This window comes from Natrix helvetica (assembly GCF_964273705.1).
Source record: "Natrix helvetica genome assembly, chromosome: 1".
Taxonomy (NCBI): Eukaryota; Metazoa; Chordata; class Lepidosauria; order Squamata; family Natricidae; genus Natrix; species Natrix helvetica.
The window spans coordinates 317954135-317971681 of record NC_138548.1 but is presented as its reverse complement, the minus strand read 5'-3'; the positions used below and the strand labels follow the sequence as shown (position 1 = coordinate 317971681).

At 35.0% G+C, this 17547-nt stretch overlaps 1 protein-coding gene across 1 annotated transcript in view; it reads right to left on the bottom strand.

Moving 5' to 3' along the window:
* The window catches only part of PLXND1 (plexin D1), a 164974-nt gene that overhangs the window by 103880 nt on the left and 43547 nt on the right, over positions 1-17547 (bottom strand). Inside the window, exons 3-8 of the mRNA XM_081939433.1 lie at positions 15318-15449; positions 9396-9496; positions 7874-8003; positions 7201-7375; positions 3839-3947; positions 263-365 (exon numbers count right to left, since the gene is read on the bottom strand). Coding sequence (XP_081795559.1) covers positions 263-365; positions 3839-3947; positions 7201-7375; positions 7874-8003; positions 9396-9496; positions 15318-15449 — 750 coding nt within the window. The remainder of the gene's footprint in view (positions 1-262; positions 366-3838; positions 3948-7200; positions 7376-7873; positions 8004-9395; positions 9497-15317; positions 15450-17547) is intronic.

The following is a 17547-nucleotide window of genomic DNA, read 5'->3' as shown; positions in this document are numbered from 1 at the left end:
TGGAACTAGGCAATGTATAAATAGAATAAGATGTAGAGCACTGGAAATCTCAGTGATTTGAAAGCATGCTATGAAAGGCATTCAGATCCAGTTCTCCAACACTCTCCCCCACTCCCCTCGGTGATATGCAACATTTTCTGAACATAAGCGTTTCTATAATATTTCTTAAAAAGTCTTTGTTGGCATCAATTATTTCTTCCCTATACAAGAGAAACAAAACAAGAATTTTAAAAAATAAACTATATACTGTTATGTGCCTTACAGTAATCTGTACTGAATTCTCACATTCAGTCACATTGGATACACAGGAGCTTCTTCTAGGACACCAATAACATTTCCATTTCGCTGAGAGGCAACTGATACATCTGAAATATATAAAAGAAACTACATTTACTAAGTATAGCAGTCTCTTCTTTGAAGCTTTGTTTTCTTTATGAATCCGCAAATTCTATTATGGCTTATGGTAAAACTATTAATTGAAATCTAAAATATTTTAAATTGCCCGTGTGTATATGATGGAGCAGCCACCATATCCTTCGCTATTATGTCTGATAAACTAACACATTTTATTACATCTATGAGATCCTTGGTGCTCTCTGAGCTTGGTTGTTTTCTTGAAGACATTTTATTACCCAATTAGGTAACTCAGAAATAGTAATAGCATTTAGAATTATATATTGCTCCATAGTGCTTTACAGCACTCTCTCACAGGTTTACAAATGCCACGATGTTGCCCCCAAGAGTCTGGGTCCTCATTTTACTGACCTTGGAAGGATGGAAAGCTTGAGTCAACCTTTAACCGGTTAGGATCGAACTCCTGGCTATGGACAGTGTTAGCCTGCAATACTACATGTAACCACTGTGCCACCCAGTGCTAGAAGGTAGTGGGGCTTGCTCTTTGCTTATATTCAGGTGGCTTGCCCTATCAGGGTTGGTGGGAGAGTTCTTAATGGTTCCTTGATTAGGCTGCTGTTTACTGCTTGATGTTAAGCTTTACTTATCTAAATGTTGATTGCTCATCAAGGGGTATTGTGGTTTTTTAGCTTTTTGATTGTCTCTTTTGAATGATATGTAGATGTTGTCTACTCAATGTGCCTGTTGATGGATGATTTCCAAGCTTCCAGGAATTCTCTAGTGATTTTGGACACTCACATCCTCCAGCTGAAATTATGGTGAAATCTATCCTTGTGTTAAGCCAGGGATGTCCAAACTTGGGAACTTTAAGACTTGTGGACTTCAATTCCCAGAATTCCCCAGCCAGCATGGCTGGTTGGGGAATTCTGGGAGTTGAAGTCCACAAGTCTTAAAGTTCTCAAGTTTGGACACCCCTGTGTTAAGCAATTAAAAAGTTTTCATCATGTTTTGGACTGCTCATTGGTGTTCATGGATGCCATCAAGGACCCCACAGTTCAACCCTGAGCTAAAAATATGCCCTTCTATTGTAATCACATCTATATTGTTGTTGTTAGTTCTGGTGGAGGTTTTATTTTAAGCAGGAGGAAAAATAATAAATTATGTAATCCAAAATAGTATATTGTCAATACCAAATTATTGTAGATAAGGGATTCCTGAACTGTGAATTGCACTTTTCAGATATTTATGAGTAACTTAAATGCAGTAAACAACATTATATGTAACAAATAGCATGTTTCCAACCATTCTCATCTACTTTTTAATTCTGAAGAATATTATTTCAGTAATTTCAGTATTAGCCCATGCAAGTAAATTATTCTTTTAGAATAGATCTAATCTATTTATTATGTCGCCCTGTTTCTGCTCTGTCATTTGCTTTTCATTTTTATTATGTCTTTTCCCCACAATTTCCTTATTATTTTTGCTACTATTCTTGTAGGATAAATACATCCCCTTTCTCATTTCTACTGTAAACAGCTAGTTTGGCTTAGGGGTGAGAATATTTTTGGTTATTTCAATAAATTATACTTAAACTTGGTTTAGCACAATGTATTAATATAATTGGTATCATACTTTGAGATTGGCAAGCCATTTTGTGAAAAAATCTTCTTGTTCTTGACTTAGAATTTTTAAAATTATACTGAAGAGATTGTCTTTCAATGCACCTTAAATTGCATTTGCTGCTATCTATAACTCCTAACAACCCAAAATAAATTGCTTTAAAAGGGTAGCAAGAAAAATCATGTGAAAGATAGCTTCTGCCACACTATTAATAACTAATGGAATTAAAATTAAGCCAAACATGATACTCTACTATATCCACATATAAATTGAATGATCTCAAAAATGTAATTGTTTGTTCCTTATATCAGCTTTCTGATATAAGGTTAACTCTAAAGCTTTCAGTCAAAAATATTATCATGGGAAAATGAGAAAGAAAAAATTGCCCCAAACCATCAACATATCCAGATGGTCTGAAATGCTCTAAAACCCAGTCTCTGCAATTCTTGGCAAGTTAGATCATCTTTCTTGCCAATCCTGCCCGGCATCCAAAATACCTTGTAGATAACAAAGTGATTCTAGCTTAGTAAATCTACAACAAGGTTTCCCAACTGTTTGATACTATGACCACTTAAAAAATAAATGTGTTTCTACTTCTTCCATCTTTTATCTCACAATAAAACTAAAAATTTCACTGGAATTAGCATTGGGCGAAAAAAAAAAGAATTTTAGTAATAATTTTAAGTATTTATCAAATGAAACATTTTGAAAACTTCACAAACTTTATAACTTAAAAAAAAACCTGTTTCAACAAAAGGACATTGTCACATTCAAAATCATATCTTTTTTAAATTGGAAAGATGAACTTGATTATTTTTACATGATTCCTAATTTTTATTTCTGAGACAGCTACTCATATTTTTCATTCCACGTTTATTTTTTTATCAATATTAGTTCTTTATGGGTTTATATCCTGTCTCATACAGACTTCGAATATATTTGTAGACTTTTCATATTTGTTTGTATCCTGCCTTTATAATTTTTTCATATAACCCAAGGCAGCAAACATATCCTCCCATTTTCTCCACAATAACAACCCTTTGAGGTGAGTTGGGCTGACAGACAGTGACTGGCCCAAAGTCATCCAGCTGGCTTTTGCGGCTGAGGCAGGATTAGAACTCACAGTCTCCTATTTTCTAGACTGGTGCCTTAACCATTAGACCAAACTGTATCTCTTAAATCTTTGCATTAATTTTGTACCCTGCTCCAAAATTCGGGGAGAGATTTTTGTCAGGAATTTTATATTCAAAGAGGTGTCAACAGAGATATGTCAGAAGAATTGCTTCTCCTCTTTAGTAGCAAGCATACTAGTAATTGCTTTAACATTTGTTAAAATTACTCTTGTAAAAAACTCTTACAAGCATATACACTCCTTCAGACACTTCAAAGACTACAAATACAGTGTTACATGCCTTGCTGGCACGGATGCTCCATACATATGAATATTTATGACAGAAGACAAATGCAATTATTTGTGTTCTGCGGCAATGAACCACCAATATCCAATACACCAATAACTGCATAAAAAACTCCAATCCATGACAAGTAATCAAACAAGTTAAAATGTTTCCTGAAATTTTGGATGTAGCAGAATGTTATGGATATACTGAGTGTTTTGTAAAAGTGCTATAGCAAACAATATTGCAATTCCTTGGGAATTGCAACTCACAGATCGAAAACCTCTAGCTAAAAAAATTAAAATGTTGCATATGTAGTATTTCGGGTTATCTATTTTACAATATTTCCTCCTGCTTAAATTGAAACCACCAACAAAGATAAAGGAATTCCTGACTGGTGAATTCTGATGCAAACCAAAGCGAAGCAACCTGCCTTTCTATCATTTACAGGCCATGAGACCACTTACGCTGTCTTTGGATAAATATTTCCAGTTCTCTTGCAATCATAGATGGTGAAATTGGCCCACACAATGTTTTTTCCGTTGACCTGGACTGCAGTTTGAATAATTACATGATCTGAAACAAACAACCCCAAAACAAGCAAGTCACAAGGGAACTCTTTTCATAGTTTACTTTCAAGACAACATGAATGCCTGAAAAAAGAAAGAAAATTCAAAACTCTTGTTTACTCAAGGGATGGAGTTTCTCAAGAGTTCAACTTCTCTAAATACTCCCAAGATTATTTTGTTACATTACAAATACAAATTAATATATGAAACAGGAAAAGCTGGCAATACATATTTTGTGAATGCTTTATGTATTATGTATGTAAATAATCTCTGTGAGGATTTATTTTTATTAGTAATTTTTTAAAATATGTTTGTTTTAAATATTGAGAAACTGATATGTGAATCAGAACATACAGAAAAATATATTTACATTTTTAAATTTTGGAATGGAACTGGTACCTAAAATGCATTAGAAACATCCTTTTTTTGTATAAAATTGGATGGGATAAAATTGAGATTCGAAGAATTTTGAAAACGAACCAAACGGAGTTGACATAATCATTCATCCTTTATTTTGAAGCAATTTTTCATGCACCTTTATTTAACTTAAATTCAGTAGTTTGAAGAGTCAGGATTTTCATATAAAGTATTTGTTTTGGCAAGACTCCTGAACCGTAACCAAGATAAACGGATCCAAACTTTATAAATAGATGTATTCAGTATTGCAGGGCCATGACAAATTACTTTCGCTAAACAAAGTGAAACAAATAATCAAACGGTAATTTAAAACGGGTAATTTAACTTTCGGGCTGAAAAACTGTATATGGAAATAACATTAATGAATGAGATAGCCATAGGACAACTGTTCAATACTGTAGGTAAGGTGTTTTTTTTTTTAGATGACTCAACACGTTCCACCTAGAAAATATCTGTTTCACATCAAATTGAGACACTCTATCCTGAATCAGGAATGTGGCCTTGGAGAAGGTCTATGGGGACAGTTAGCAAAACATGATTTAAGGAAGAGACCATCAGAAAGAAACTTCAACTAGCTATGTCTTAACTCTCTTTGGTACAGGTAGTCCTCAACTTACAATCATTGGTTTAGGGACTACTCAAAGTTACAAAGGCATTGAAAAAAGAGACTTACGACTGTTTTTCACACTTACAACTATTGCATGGTCACATGATCAAAATGCAGATGCTTGGCAACTTGCATGTATTTATGACAGTTGCAGTATCCTGGGAACATGTGATCACTTTTTGAAACCTTTGGACAAACAAAGCCAATGGGAAAGCCAGATTCAGGTAACAACCATCTTACTAACTTAACAACTGCAGTGGTTCACTCAAGAACTGTAACAAAAAAAGTCGTACAATGGGGGCAAACTCACTTAACAACTGGCTGGCTTAGCAATGTAAATTTTGGGCTCAGTTGCAGTCATAAGTTGAGGACTATCTGGTTAAGAGGGAGGAAACAAAATACTGTCAAGAGTTTCAAGATTCTGTTACTATATCCTGCACCAATTAAAAAGAGTTCCAGTATATTCTGTGGAGTCTGTTTCCTGATCTGATCTATTTTGAAGGGACGACACCGTTCCAAGTATCCTGGAGATGTATGTCATGCCTTATGTAAACTGACACTTATGTTATACTCCACGCTTGAGGCATTTTGCAGTTGATGCTATCACATCTGGAAAGTGCCTGGGCTGGGGAAGATTTGTGTAATTTCTGATCACAGATGTTGTGCAAGGAAAATTGGACTTGCCATAATAATAGCTTGTTCAGAAGATACTACTACCATGTTTCCCCGAAAATAAGACAGGGTCTTATTTTCTTTTGGCCCCCGAAATAAGCGCTTGGCCACATTTTTTTGGGAGGTCTTATTATTTTTGAGGTACAGGAGGCGGCGAGTGTGGTCACCTCATGGCTGCTGCTGTGTTGTAATATTTTTTGGGAGGGCTTATTTTAGCACATGTGCTCAAAAGCCCGACAGGGCTTATTATTCAAGGAGATCTTATTTTCAGGCAAACATGGTATCTCTTTTAAGACTGATGACATCATTCCCTCACTCAAAGGAGCCTGAACTTTTTTTTTTAATGAATTCACTCAAAGCAGGAAACTGAGTTCAAATCCCTCTGTTCTATCCTCAAATACCCTCTTTAGCCATGAAAGCCAAATGGGTGACTTTGGGCCATTCACTTTCTCTCAGCAGAACTTCCTCACAGGATTACTGTTGTGCTGAAAATAGGAGGAGGAAGATATGTTGGATATGTTTGCTGCCTTGGGTTCTTTGTAACAATCATAAAGGTGGGATACAAATGAATAAAATAAGAATAAATTCACTACTATCTATATCCATTCTCTCATTCCTTTTCTGGCAACTTCTTAGCCCCACCATGTAGACCAGACCAGGAATCAACTCCACAGAATGGCAAAAACTACTTTTGTTGAATGTGGCTATAAAAACAGAAATGTGCAAGTCCAATTGTGATATACCCCTCCCTCCATGGTTACATGAATTATTGGGGTGTCTGCCTGAGAGGATGGGGAACGATTTTTAAGTCACTTTAAAAATTATACAATACAATACAATACAATACAATACAATACAATACAATACAATACAATACAATACAATACAATAGTAGAGTTGGAAGGGACCTTGGAGGCCTTCTAGTCCAACCCCCTGCCTAGGCAGGAAACCCTATACCGTTTCAGACAGATGGCTATCCAACATCTTGGATAGCCATCTGTCTATCCAACATCAATTAAAGTGGCTATCCAACATCAATTAAAGTGACTTTCTCTTACAGTTAATTTATATCATTTTGGATTAGAGAAATGTAAAGGCAAAGGCTTAAAAATTGTGCATGCATGTGTTTCAAATATTAAAAGGAAAGAATCAGTTATTTTTTTTAAAAAGTTTTTGGTTCTAGTTCAACAGTGCTTCTTGTGCATCTATAAAGAATTGTGTTTACCTGTACAATTTAATTAGGTACCTAGGATCTTTTTCCCCACATATTTTTTTAGGGTAGAACTCAGGACTGCCCTAAAAATCCAATAGTAAATAATAAAAATCTTCATAATGCAGAGTATGTATAGAAACCAGCACATATATTTCAACAAAGCAAGCTTTCAGAAATCCATCACTGATACAATGAAACGTGTCTCAACTATAGGAACATTACCTGAATAAATGCAAATACTAAATAAAAATAAAATTTAAGAAAGTTTAATTTCATTAAGAAAATTAAGAAACTCATCTTTAATGTCATTATTAGATCATCATTATTATAACCACCATTTTTCATACATACCTTGATTTAATGGAAAGGCTGGATAGCTCTCTCTAGGAAGAAAACTGCAGTAAATTACTTGGTTGTGAGATTGGGGATGAATTTTAGCAGTGGTTTGGATATTATTTCCATAATTGCAAGCTATTTCCATTCCGTTCATATTTGGAATGTTCCCATTTATTTGGATTATCATACCCTAAAAGTGAACAACAGAATGTTGTCATTCTAATAGATTAACAAAAAATTAAATTACATTGACAAACAGGTTTTAAAAATACTGTATTTTTAGGTTGAAGTTAGTTCGGAACAAGCTGCTGCTCTGTTGAGTGAAAATAACAAGTGCAGCCGAATATTCAGAGATTGTGTTGGTAAAATTACAAGATGCCGTCTATGTGTCAATACTTTCCCAGTGGAACCATATCCTCTGCAGAGATCCAGATGGCTCTGACCCTGATAACCTTTCACGAGGCTGTTTCACTATGCTGCTGATTTAACTTTTTATGATTGGGATTGATTGTTTACCTTGGGTGACATTGTTTATAGCTGTTGTTGTAATCCTTGCACACTGCCTAGAGTATGAGATGGGGGAGGGGGCGCAGATACATTATTTAAATATTGTTCACAATGCTTTATAATCAGTTCCCTTTGCTTAAGAGAATCTGTTCACGGACATTGCAATTCCTACTTCACGTACCTCATTTTCGTTCTCGATATTTATTTCTGAAGGCATTGTGGTCATTGAGGGGCATTGTTGTACTCCCTCATTGGCACTGATCCAGAAATAGGACTCTTCCGAATGGGCGCATTCATGCTGAAGGGAACACCTAAAACAAGTAGAACATTTATGACACCAGACCTTTAGAAGAAAACCAATTGTTAATTTTCCTGAAAAACTATCTTCATGTTTGTCATTTCACTAAGAATGATCGCTATTATCTTAAAATGTTAACCTCATAATCAAAACACAGGAGAAATGATTAGGAATGATTCATATATTTTTCTATTGTTTGCCTTCTGTTTATCTTGATTTTTTTTTACATCTAAGGTTGTCAGGCATGAACAACCAGGTCCACAAATGCAGAGTTCAAGCTAACTGCCTTCTTCGTCTGCCTATCAAGAAACTGCCCAGACTGGCAGCCTTCCCTTGGGAACAAATAGATAAACCTCCAAGGAATTTAGAGAAGTTCAGTCTTTTGTGGTTGTGCAGTGACTCCAGGCTAACTCCGCCCTTGAGCCTTCCACCCTGCCTGACTGGGTGCTTCCCAACAAAGATACAGAAACAAAATGGCTGTTAAATCCATGGAAATAAGATGGCCACTTTTGAACTTTGCTGGCTTAACAGAACATCAGGTAGTTATTCAATGCTTTCCCTCAATCTCATATGTCTTATTTCTATTTACCCTAGACCAGTAGTGAAATTCAATTTTTTTTTACTACCGGATCTTTGGGTGTGGCTGGGTGGCCGTGGCAGGAGAAGGATATAGCAAAATCTCATTACCACCACACTCCAGGGGAAAAATGCTGCAAAATCTCCATTCCCTCCTCACTCCTGGGGGAAGGATATTGCAAAATCTCCATTCCCACCCCACTCTTGGGCCAGTTCTCCGAACTACTCAAAATTGTTGCTACTGGTTCTCCAAAACCTGTCAGAACCTGCTGAATTTCATCCCTACCCTAGACTCTCTTAAAATATTCTTCAAAAACATAAATTGATTGTTGGGGGTCTGTCCTGTTTCCTATAAAGACTTTTGACTAGTCCAAAATATGCATGCTATCCATGACTTTTCTTATGCTAAGAGCATCTTAGTGTGAAATAGAATTTTTAAAATAATATTTTGACTTATCCTATCACATTTGAAGTGAAAAAAGAAATAATACATATGATAATTTTATACTAAGATATAATTACGGATTGCATGAGTTTTTATTATTTTGAAAATCAATGCTGCCTTAGACTATCTCATGCACAATATAATACACAAGTCTGCTTATTGATTTCCCCCCACAAAGTAATTGAGCTTATGTGTGAAGTCTCATAAAAACCTGAAAATTGTTCAAATGCTATTTATCCAACAATGTCTTGATTGCATTTATATTCACATAAGTGTAAAGTCTGCATCAGCAGTGAATCTGGTGAAAGTTTACAATAATATTAAGTAATCATCTGTTCAGAATGGCTTATTGTCAGAAGGTTATAAAGTGCAAAAATATTCCACCTGGTCTCCAACGTACACCATCCACAGTAAGCATCAGCTGCAGCCAAGCAGTCTGTACATTTAGTGTATTGGTCACAAGCAGCTACTTTCACACGAGCAATCTGTGTAACAGAAAAAAATCAAGATAACAATTTTAAATAATCAAACTATTATTAGCAGACTCTTGTTTAATTAACTTCAGCAACAGAGCACTTTATACTTATCCAGGCTGAACAAAAGATTACAAACAACTACTATCAGAATATATGATGGCACCCAGGATTACCTGTCCTTTTTGATCCAATACATATGAGATGCTAGTTGATCTCAAACCTTAGATTTAGAAAATTAAAATGTTGGCTAGTAGGAGGCTCATCTACCAGATTTAGTGATCATTAAATTGTTATAAATAGAGTTTTTCCCTCCAAAAAGAGCAGCTTTATAGAGCTTATAATAGAGTCTGTCATTTTTTTGCTTTACATAATATTCTTTGAATTATATACAGTAGACATATATATAAATGAGCCCCAGCAGAGATAATTTAGCTAGTCATCCACCCATGGATAATGGGTTGAATGTTTTATTTATTTATTTTTATTTGATAAATAGTCATAGAGAGTGTGTTTTTGCTCTTGGAATCTTAAAAGATTTAGGGCCAGTCCACTTCCCTCTCCCCCAGTTTTAAAATCATGCACACATGCTCTTTTTATATTCATATCTAGTTTATTTACAGAAGAAACTTAGATTTGCTGCTATATAGTTAATGCTGCCTAAAAAATATGGAGGACGGGGTGGGTTAGCAAAGAATTGCAACAAAAATTCATTGACCGAAGTATTTGCATACGTGTCTAAGATGGAAAGAGGCATAACAATTTAACATGATTTTTATTTTTGTTATTTTAACTATTTTAAACTAACAAAAATAAATTCTATTATCCATATTTTCTGAATATCCCAGATAGGAAGAAAGGGGAAAATATATATTTCAAAAGAATGCTAACATCCTATTTGGGAAAAAAATTAAACAAAAGGACTTGATAAAGAAATTCTGTATTTCTTTTAATAAGTTCTTTAAAATTGCTGCCTTTTGCTTTTTTTTTCTTTCCAGGACAGTTTGTTTTTTAAATAAAGAAATTGTTTTTCATACCCTACACACACACAGGATGGGGATTGGGGTGGGGGGATGGGGAGAGAAACAGTGACATGCATGCATACACACTTTAATAATATAGCTTCATTATTCAGGTGGAACTATGTTCTGCTGCATGAATCACAGTAAGTGGTAAAAAAGGAAGATTTGATTAATAAAAAGTATATAAATAACTATAATTTGCCTTAAAATGCAAAATACTATAAAATGTTTAAGAAGAGAAAATGATTAATACCAGTACCTGTAATTTGCTTCTAGGGATTTGTGAAAAGCTAGTGTATTATTTTATGGGTAATATATTTGGTGCATATTTCTTCCAATACTTGAGAACAGCATTTTTAGTTTTACAAAAATCCATTGCAGATATAATGGTAAGTGAAAGTGGGAGATGGAAATAGGCTTCAAAACACCCATGGTTGTTTCTTGCTAAGGATAAATTTGGATTTTTATAGACCTCAAACACTGTTTACTCTCTTGATGCCTTTATTTTATAAATGTTAGATCTGAGAAGAATTTAATACAATGCTGTCATAGTCTGCCATTTGGATCAGTCACTTCAGTTATTTGTCTAAACCAGTGTTTCTCAAACTTGGCGACTTTAAGTCCTGTGGACTTCAACTCCCAGAATTCCCCAGCCAGCTATGCTGGCTGGGGGATTCTGGGAGTTGAAGTCCACAGGACTTAAAGTCGCCAAGTTTGAGAAACACTGGTCTAAACCATATTCAAATGTAAGATAAGCCTTTTGTATTTGCAATAACATTGACCCCATTCAGAATTATACTGCTCCCTGATGGCCTTAGTTCCACATACATTTATATGAAGGCACTCAGAAAGTATTTCTGCCAATAAACAAAACCGGATTGACAAATCATTCTGACACAGGTTGGCAATATCTCTGGGCAGTTGAAATTCTTCACCCAGGGAATACGATTCCTTTCACAAATAAATGTTTGTTTGATATTTACAAAGGACTTGGCAGGTTTTACCACCTCTTTCTCCCTATACTTTATTTATTAAATTTTCTTCTTCTTTTTTTCATTTTAAAGACGTCATTCCTAACAACAAAAGGTATGCTCTGTGGGTGCAGACACAAATGTTGTGTGGCTTCCACCAAATTATTACATCTTGTAATTTTAAATTTTAATCTTGCCTTATGTAGTTTACATAGAACATATTGTGATTATATTTCAAGCAGAATACCCATTTCTCTTCCCTTGACAGTTCCCATGTTAAGTATTATTGCTAATAATAGATTAATATGGCTTACACTATATCTCAGCAGATGGCAACACCTGCTCAAGCTTTTAAAGGCTTGGAAACTAAATAAGGTTGGATTTGATTAGTACTTGGATCAGAAACCAAATTTAGGGCTGTTGGTTAGTTGAAAAAAAAAAACCCCAGAAAAAGGTAATGGCAAACCAAGTTTGGCAACCCAAGTTACTCCCAAGAAAACTAAATAGTATATCCATGTAATTATCAGGAGCTCAATTCAAGATCATCTTTATTTTGTTTTTTTAAGTACAGCTAGGTAGGCCTCGCTTATTGACTGCCTATCAGCAACAGTTTAACGTTATGGAGGCACTGAAAAAAAATAACTTTTCAAATGGTGTAGCACTTATAACTGTCGTCACATCCCAATGGCCACATGATGTAGACTGATCATGTGATTGCATACTTTACAGTCAGCTTCTAATAAGCAAAGTCAATGGAGAAGCTGGCAATTAATGATCATGATGGAAGTTAAGTTGTCATGTGATGTCCCACTTAACAACTACATCACTTAACAATGGATTTTCTGGTCCCAATTACAGTTGTTAAGCAAGGACTACCAGTAAATTGTTTTGATCAAAAAATGGTTATGGGATAAATGATTTAGGAACAAGTTATCAGTTTTGTATACTGGAAATATTCATTAATTAGGGAATTGCAGCACAGAGATTAATTACTAAACAGAAAACTATTAGTTAGAACACTGAAGCTTGCAAGGAATACCAAATTCATTTTATTTTCAACTAGATAGTAAAGATAATAATCCATTAATTGATAGATAACACTGGAAAATAAAGTTTTTGCTTCCTGGACACTTTTGGTTGTATTATATCTATTTTGGGCAGCTAATCATGAGAATAATCTGGTAATTTAATCAGGTAATTTTAGCCATCACATACTATTTTGTTGAAATTTTCTGTATTTAAACAATGGCAATGTTTAATGTTTCAGTACCTGTTGCCTATGCTGCATATATGAAAGAAATATACAAAAACATGGAACTGTTGCTGAAGCACCAAGTGCAACTGGAATATTTGTCAGATCTAAAAGTAGTGGTTGGATATGCCAAGTATTGTTGTTACATATGCAAATAGGACAGCTGTGCAAGGAAGTTGCATTACATTAAAAAGAAACCCCATTCCAAAATAAGTTGGTACTAGGACAGAAAAACATGGCACAATAATTGGCACATGAACCACCTGTTGACCTGACAAAGATATTTTTGCCTCTGCTTCATATAAAACTCAGACTGATGAAACATTATGTAAAAGTGCTGAACAAGGAAGATCGAGTTTTTGTTCTTTGAGACAGATGTTTTCAAGAATAGCTGATGCCAAGATTAAGGAAGGCATTTTTGTTGGTCCAAAGATCAGATATATCATCAATGACAAGCGGCCCGAAGATCTGTTAGTGGGGCCCAAGAAAATTGCCTGGAAAGCATTAAAGGATGTTATTGAGAATTTTCTTGGCAACTATAGAGCACCAACTTAAACTTAAACATAATTGAAACCAACTTAAACATAGTAATGGGGGAACAAGCATAAAACAACTATCAAAGTTCAAATATCTAGGAACAACATTCATCAAAGATGGTAAAATGGACAAAGAGATTAACATATGATGCAGTAAGACAAACCAAGTATTGGGACAGCTAGCTCCATTCCTATAGCATAAAGCATTTATGATCAGCACAAAGAAACATCTCATACAAAGCATATTCTTACTCACTTTATATTACCAGTGCCAAACACTGACACTTACAATAAAACATAAATGAAACTTAGTCATCATGGAGATGAGATATTTGAGGAAAGCTGCTAGAGTGACCAGAAGAGATAAAATCAGAAATGAGATTGTAAGAGAAAGAATTGGCATAGAACCAATCTTAAAACCACATACAAAAACAGCAAATAAAGTGGTTTGCTCATCTTGAGAGAATGTCTTGGGATTCCATACCATACAAGGCATATACAAAAAGAGTAGAAGGTCAAAGAATACGAGGAAGATCCAGAAGATGATGGGGAGACAACATCAAAGACACACTACAAAAGCTTCAAATAATAATGTTTGAGGCCATCAAAAGAGCAAGAATCAGAACTTTTCATCTCCCTTGACACCCAAAATGATAAAAGACGAAATAAAGATGAAGAAGAAGACAGAGCACCAAACTGCATTCAGCTGATTGACAAACTTCTGAGACCATACAATACTATGACAATACATGTCACTGAAGATTTCTTTTCTGTATTCACACTTGAACTTCTTTCCCAAAAATCTAAATGCAGTAAGTGATAAACATGGTGAAAGTTTTCACCAAGATATTGTCACAATAGAAAAACAGTATCAGGGAAACTGTCCATCAGTGCTGCCTGACTATTGTTGGACAATGCAGTAAGATGAATTTGGTACTGAGTACTAACGAAAATCAACAACAAACACTTTTAGTCCTGTTGAACTCATGCAGCATGTTGGAAACATTATGTGATTAAATACATTATAATAACTAAGAGTTAATTTCTATTTCCCAAGGATCCTACATGATAAATCATTCTGAAGTTATATTTGTATTTAGTTTGAAAGGGTCTGTCATAATCTTCCTTCAAGAAAGAAAATCTTGTGAAATTTTTTTTGTTGTCCAATGTAATGTACCCTCAAATTTGTACTGATTCTTAGTGACCACATAGACTTTCTCAGGTGAATCTATTCCCAACCTGCCCTATGAGTCTCCCAATAGTGCACCTATTACCACCGTAGTTGAACACAAACAGTAGGAAAGCATAATTATACAAGAGAAACATATCGGCCAACTTTCAGCCTTTTTCCCATTTGCAGCAACCCTAGTACAAACATGCTCTTCTAAGATCTAGTCTCTGCTGTGTTTTGAATACAATGTTTTTATCTCATAGTGAACAATCAATCTTAACTATATTGATAATAATGTTTTATTTTCCATCTTGTTCCATCTAATACACCATCAAGGGCAGATTAAAAGTGTATTAAATCTGCGTATAAGAAACATTCAATAGTTTGATTCACACAGGCTCCTAAATAATGATTTCTTTCTTTTTAGACTTGCTATGAAACATGAATTCTCTAATTATGGCTTGTTTGATAAAAATCCTGTCTCACCCATGCCAATAAGATCTCAAAAGCTAGGCTGACAAACTTACAAAATATGCCCAGTAATTATCTCTGCATTTCCATGACCTACCCAAGCAAGAAAAATGTGGCATCCCACAGTCCTTAACCATCTGTACAAAGTATGATCAGTGATGAGGAATGATGGAGCAATAATTTGGTAACAATGACAATGCGTTACAAAAATATGCAAAAATATAAATTTCAAGACAAGCCAATAAAACCAACAATTATTTTGAAAGTATTTATAATATGTTATAAGAAATACTGTCCCACTATATCATTTGTGCAGCTGTGAAAAGTTTGGTGTAGAAAGAATTTGGAGAAACTCCTTAACTGATTAAATTGAAACTATATAGAAAGGTGGGTTTGGGAAATAATCTTACCTGATGAGAAGTCATTAAATACAGGTAACTGGAATCAGATGGATCAAACTGCATAATAGGATGGACAGGTTCACTGTAAGCCACCATAATTGACTCCCTGCTTATAACCTCCATGGAACTGTTCAGATTAATCTGTAAAAAAGGGAACATTTTATATAACCTCCAATGTCATAAATTTTGAGGAAAAAGACAAGAAAGAAAATGAGCCTAATAAAAGATGTTAAGAAAACAGTAGCGAGAACTATGGAATCTTCTAAAGCAGGAGTGTCCAAACTTGGGAACTTTAAGACTTGTGGACTTCAACTCCCAGAATTCCCCAGCCAGCCATGCTGGCTGGGGAATTCTGGGGGTTGAAGTCCATAAGTCTTAAAGTTCCCAAGTTTGGACACCCCTGTTCTAAAGTATTACGTGAAAAATTCCTTTCATATTTAACTTGATAACACAAGAGCATGAAGTAAGAAAATGGTGGCTATTGTAAACTAAACCATCCATTAGAAAGCATTTTGTTCATGCTTACTGGACACCTCAGAATGTTTAATAACAGTTACATATCATGCTGCTGTAGAATGATCAAGGGAACAACTATCCACATGATACAGCCTTGATTCAATATTTTTCTTTTTGATTTAATGTCCATCAGTTTGCTAATGTGGCTTTAAGAAGAGAATACAATTTTAAACTGTAAATCTAACTGGGAATTATATAACAACTATCTGAAACTTATGAATATACGTAGAACTATATTCATGGATTTATGAAGTGTGAGGCATAGGGAAAGACACCAATGTAATAGCAATCTGATCACATATGTTCCTTATGCTTATGAAGTGGGTCTTTCTGGACATCATGGAAAGACTGATCAGTATTATTTGGCATGATCAAACCTGAATATCTTAATTAAATGCACATACACAAACATATTCTTTCTTATTTCCTTTCTTCTTCCTTTTTAAATTTTTTTTATCTTCTACTGTATACAGTATATTAAAGTAATTTTGTTTTTAAAAGTCCAAAAAATTTTCCAGTGTTGTTTTTAGACTGGAATTAGTCAGTCATGCATTATTTAAGCTAATTAAGGTTTAACAAAACTATATTTCAGAGATATGCCTTGGTTTGTCTTGTGGTTTTAATTTGCAATATATTTTATGAAACACTGGAAGTGTTGCTCCTTCACATTTACTTTTGTTCTGTTAATGACTCTCTTGAATGTGCCACTGATAATGGCCCTTGTGATATGCCTTCGTCTGGTGTACTTTATCATTTACTGGACCATATTAATTGCCTATGTGATAGGAAATTATAATTGCTGTTTAGGAACTGGCTGAACATTGCCTGTCCTCCTTTTACTGTCTTGTCTTGGATGGGAAACCTGAATTATCACTCAAATAATCCCTATTCCGTGCCAAATAAGAAGGAGCCCCCAAGGTAAAAAGGCTTCTGGTTGTGCAGCTGTGGAGTACAATTAGATTATAGCTATCTCAACAAATTATCCTAGGAACAAAAGAGCTAGAAATCTTTTTCTAATGGAGGTTCAGCAGATAAGGCTGCCATTTCTGATATGATAATGGAAACAGAGCTGTTATTGCTGTGTGAATATAAGCTGGGTGAGGAATGTAGTTCATATTCATTGATTGTGCAGCTGACTCTGAGGCCAGTTACCTACCACTTCAGTTGTGTAAACTGGGCCTCTGGGCAAATATCAAATCAGAGAGAGAACCTCAGCTATCTCTTCTACCTCCTTGGAACATTTTCAAAGCAAGAAAGAAATCAGATTCCCTTCATTTCTCTTCCTACTCTGATCTAATATTCTACATTATGTGTTGTTATCTTCAGATTGATATAAACCAGTTTCTAGTTATGTCTTTCCATGAGAAGGTGGCATCTATTTAGCAGGCCGAGGTGTAAGCAGCAATTGGCTGACACAGAGCTCTTTCCTCAGCAAACAGCATACAGTGAAGTTATGGCAGCTGCTGGCTGTTGCTGGGGTAGAGACCATAATGGTGCCTTAAATTTTGGTCTCCAATGTATTGTTCCAACAGGGATAAAACAGGCATATTACACACTCTTCAGTTCAGCAATTACTATAACCAATGAGGCATTGACCACTGTAAATGTGGGGGAGCCTGTGTTTTTCACAAGTACCAATCAAGAGAGGAAAAATGTATAAATAGGCATTGTTAATAACTAAAAGCTGTGCAATAACATCTTAAGTGCAAGCATTTATTCCTAC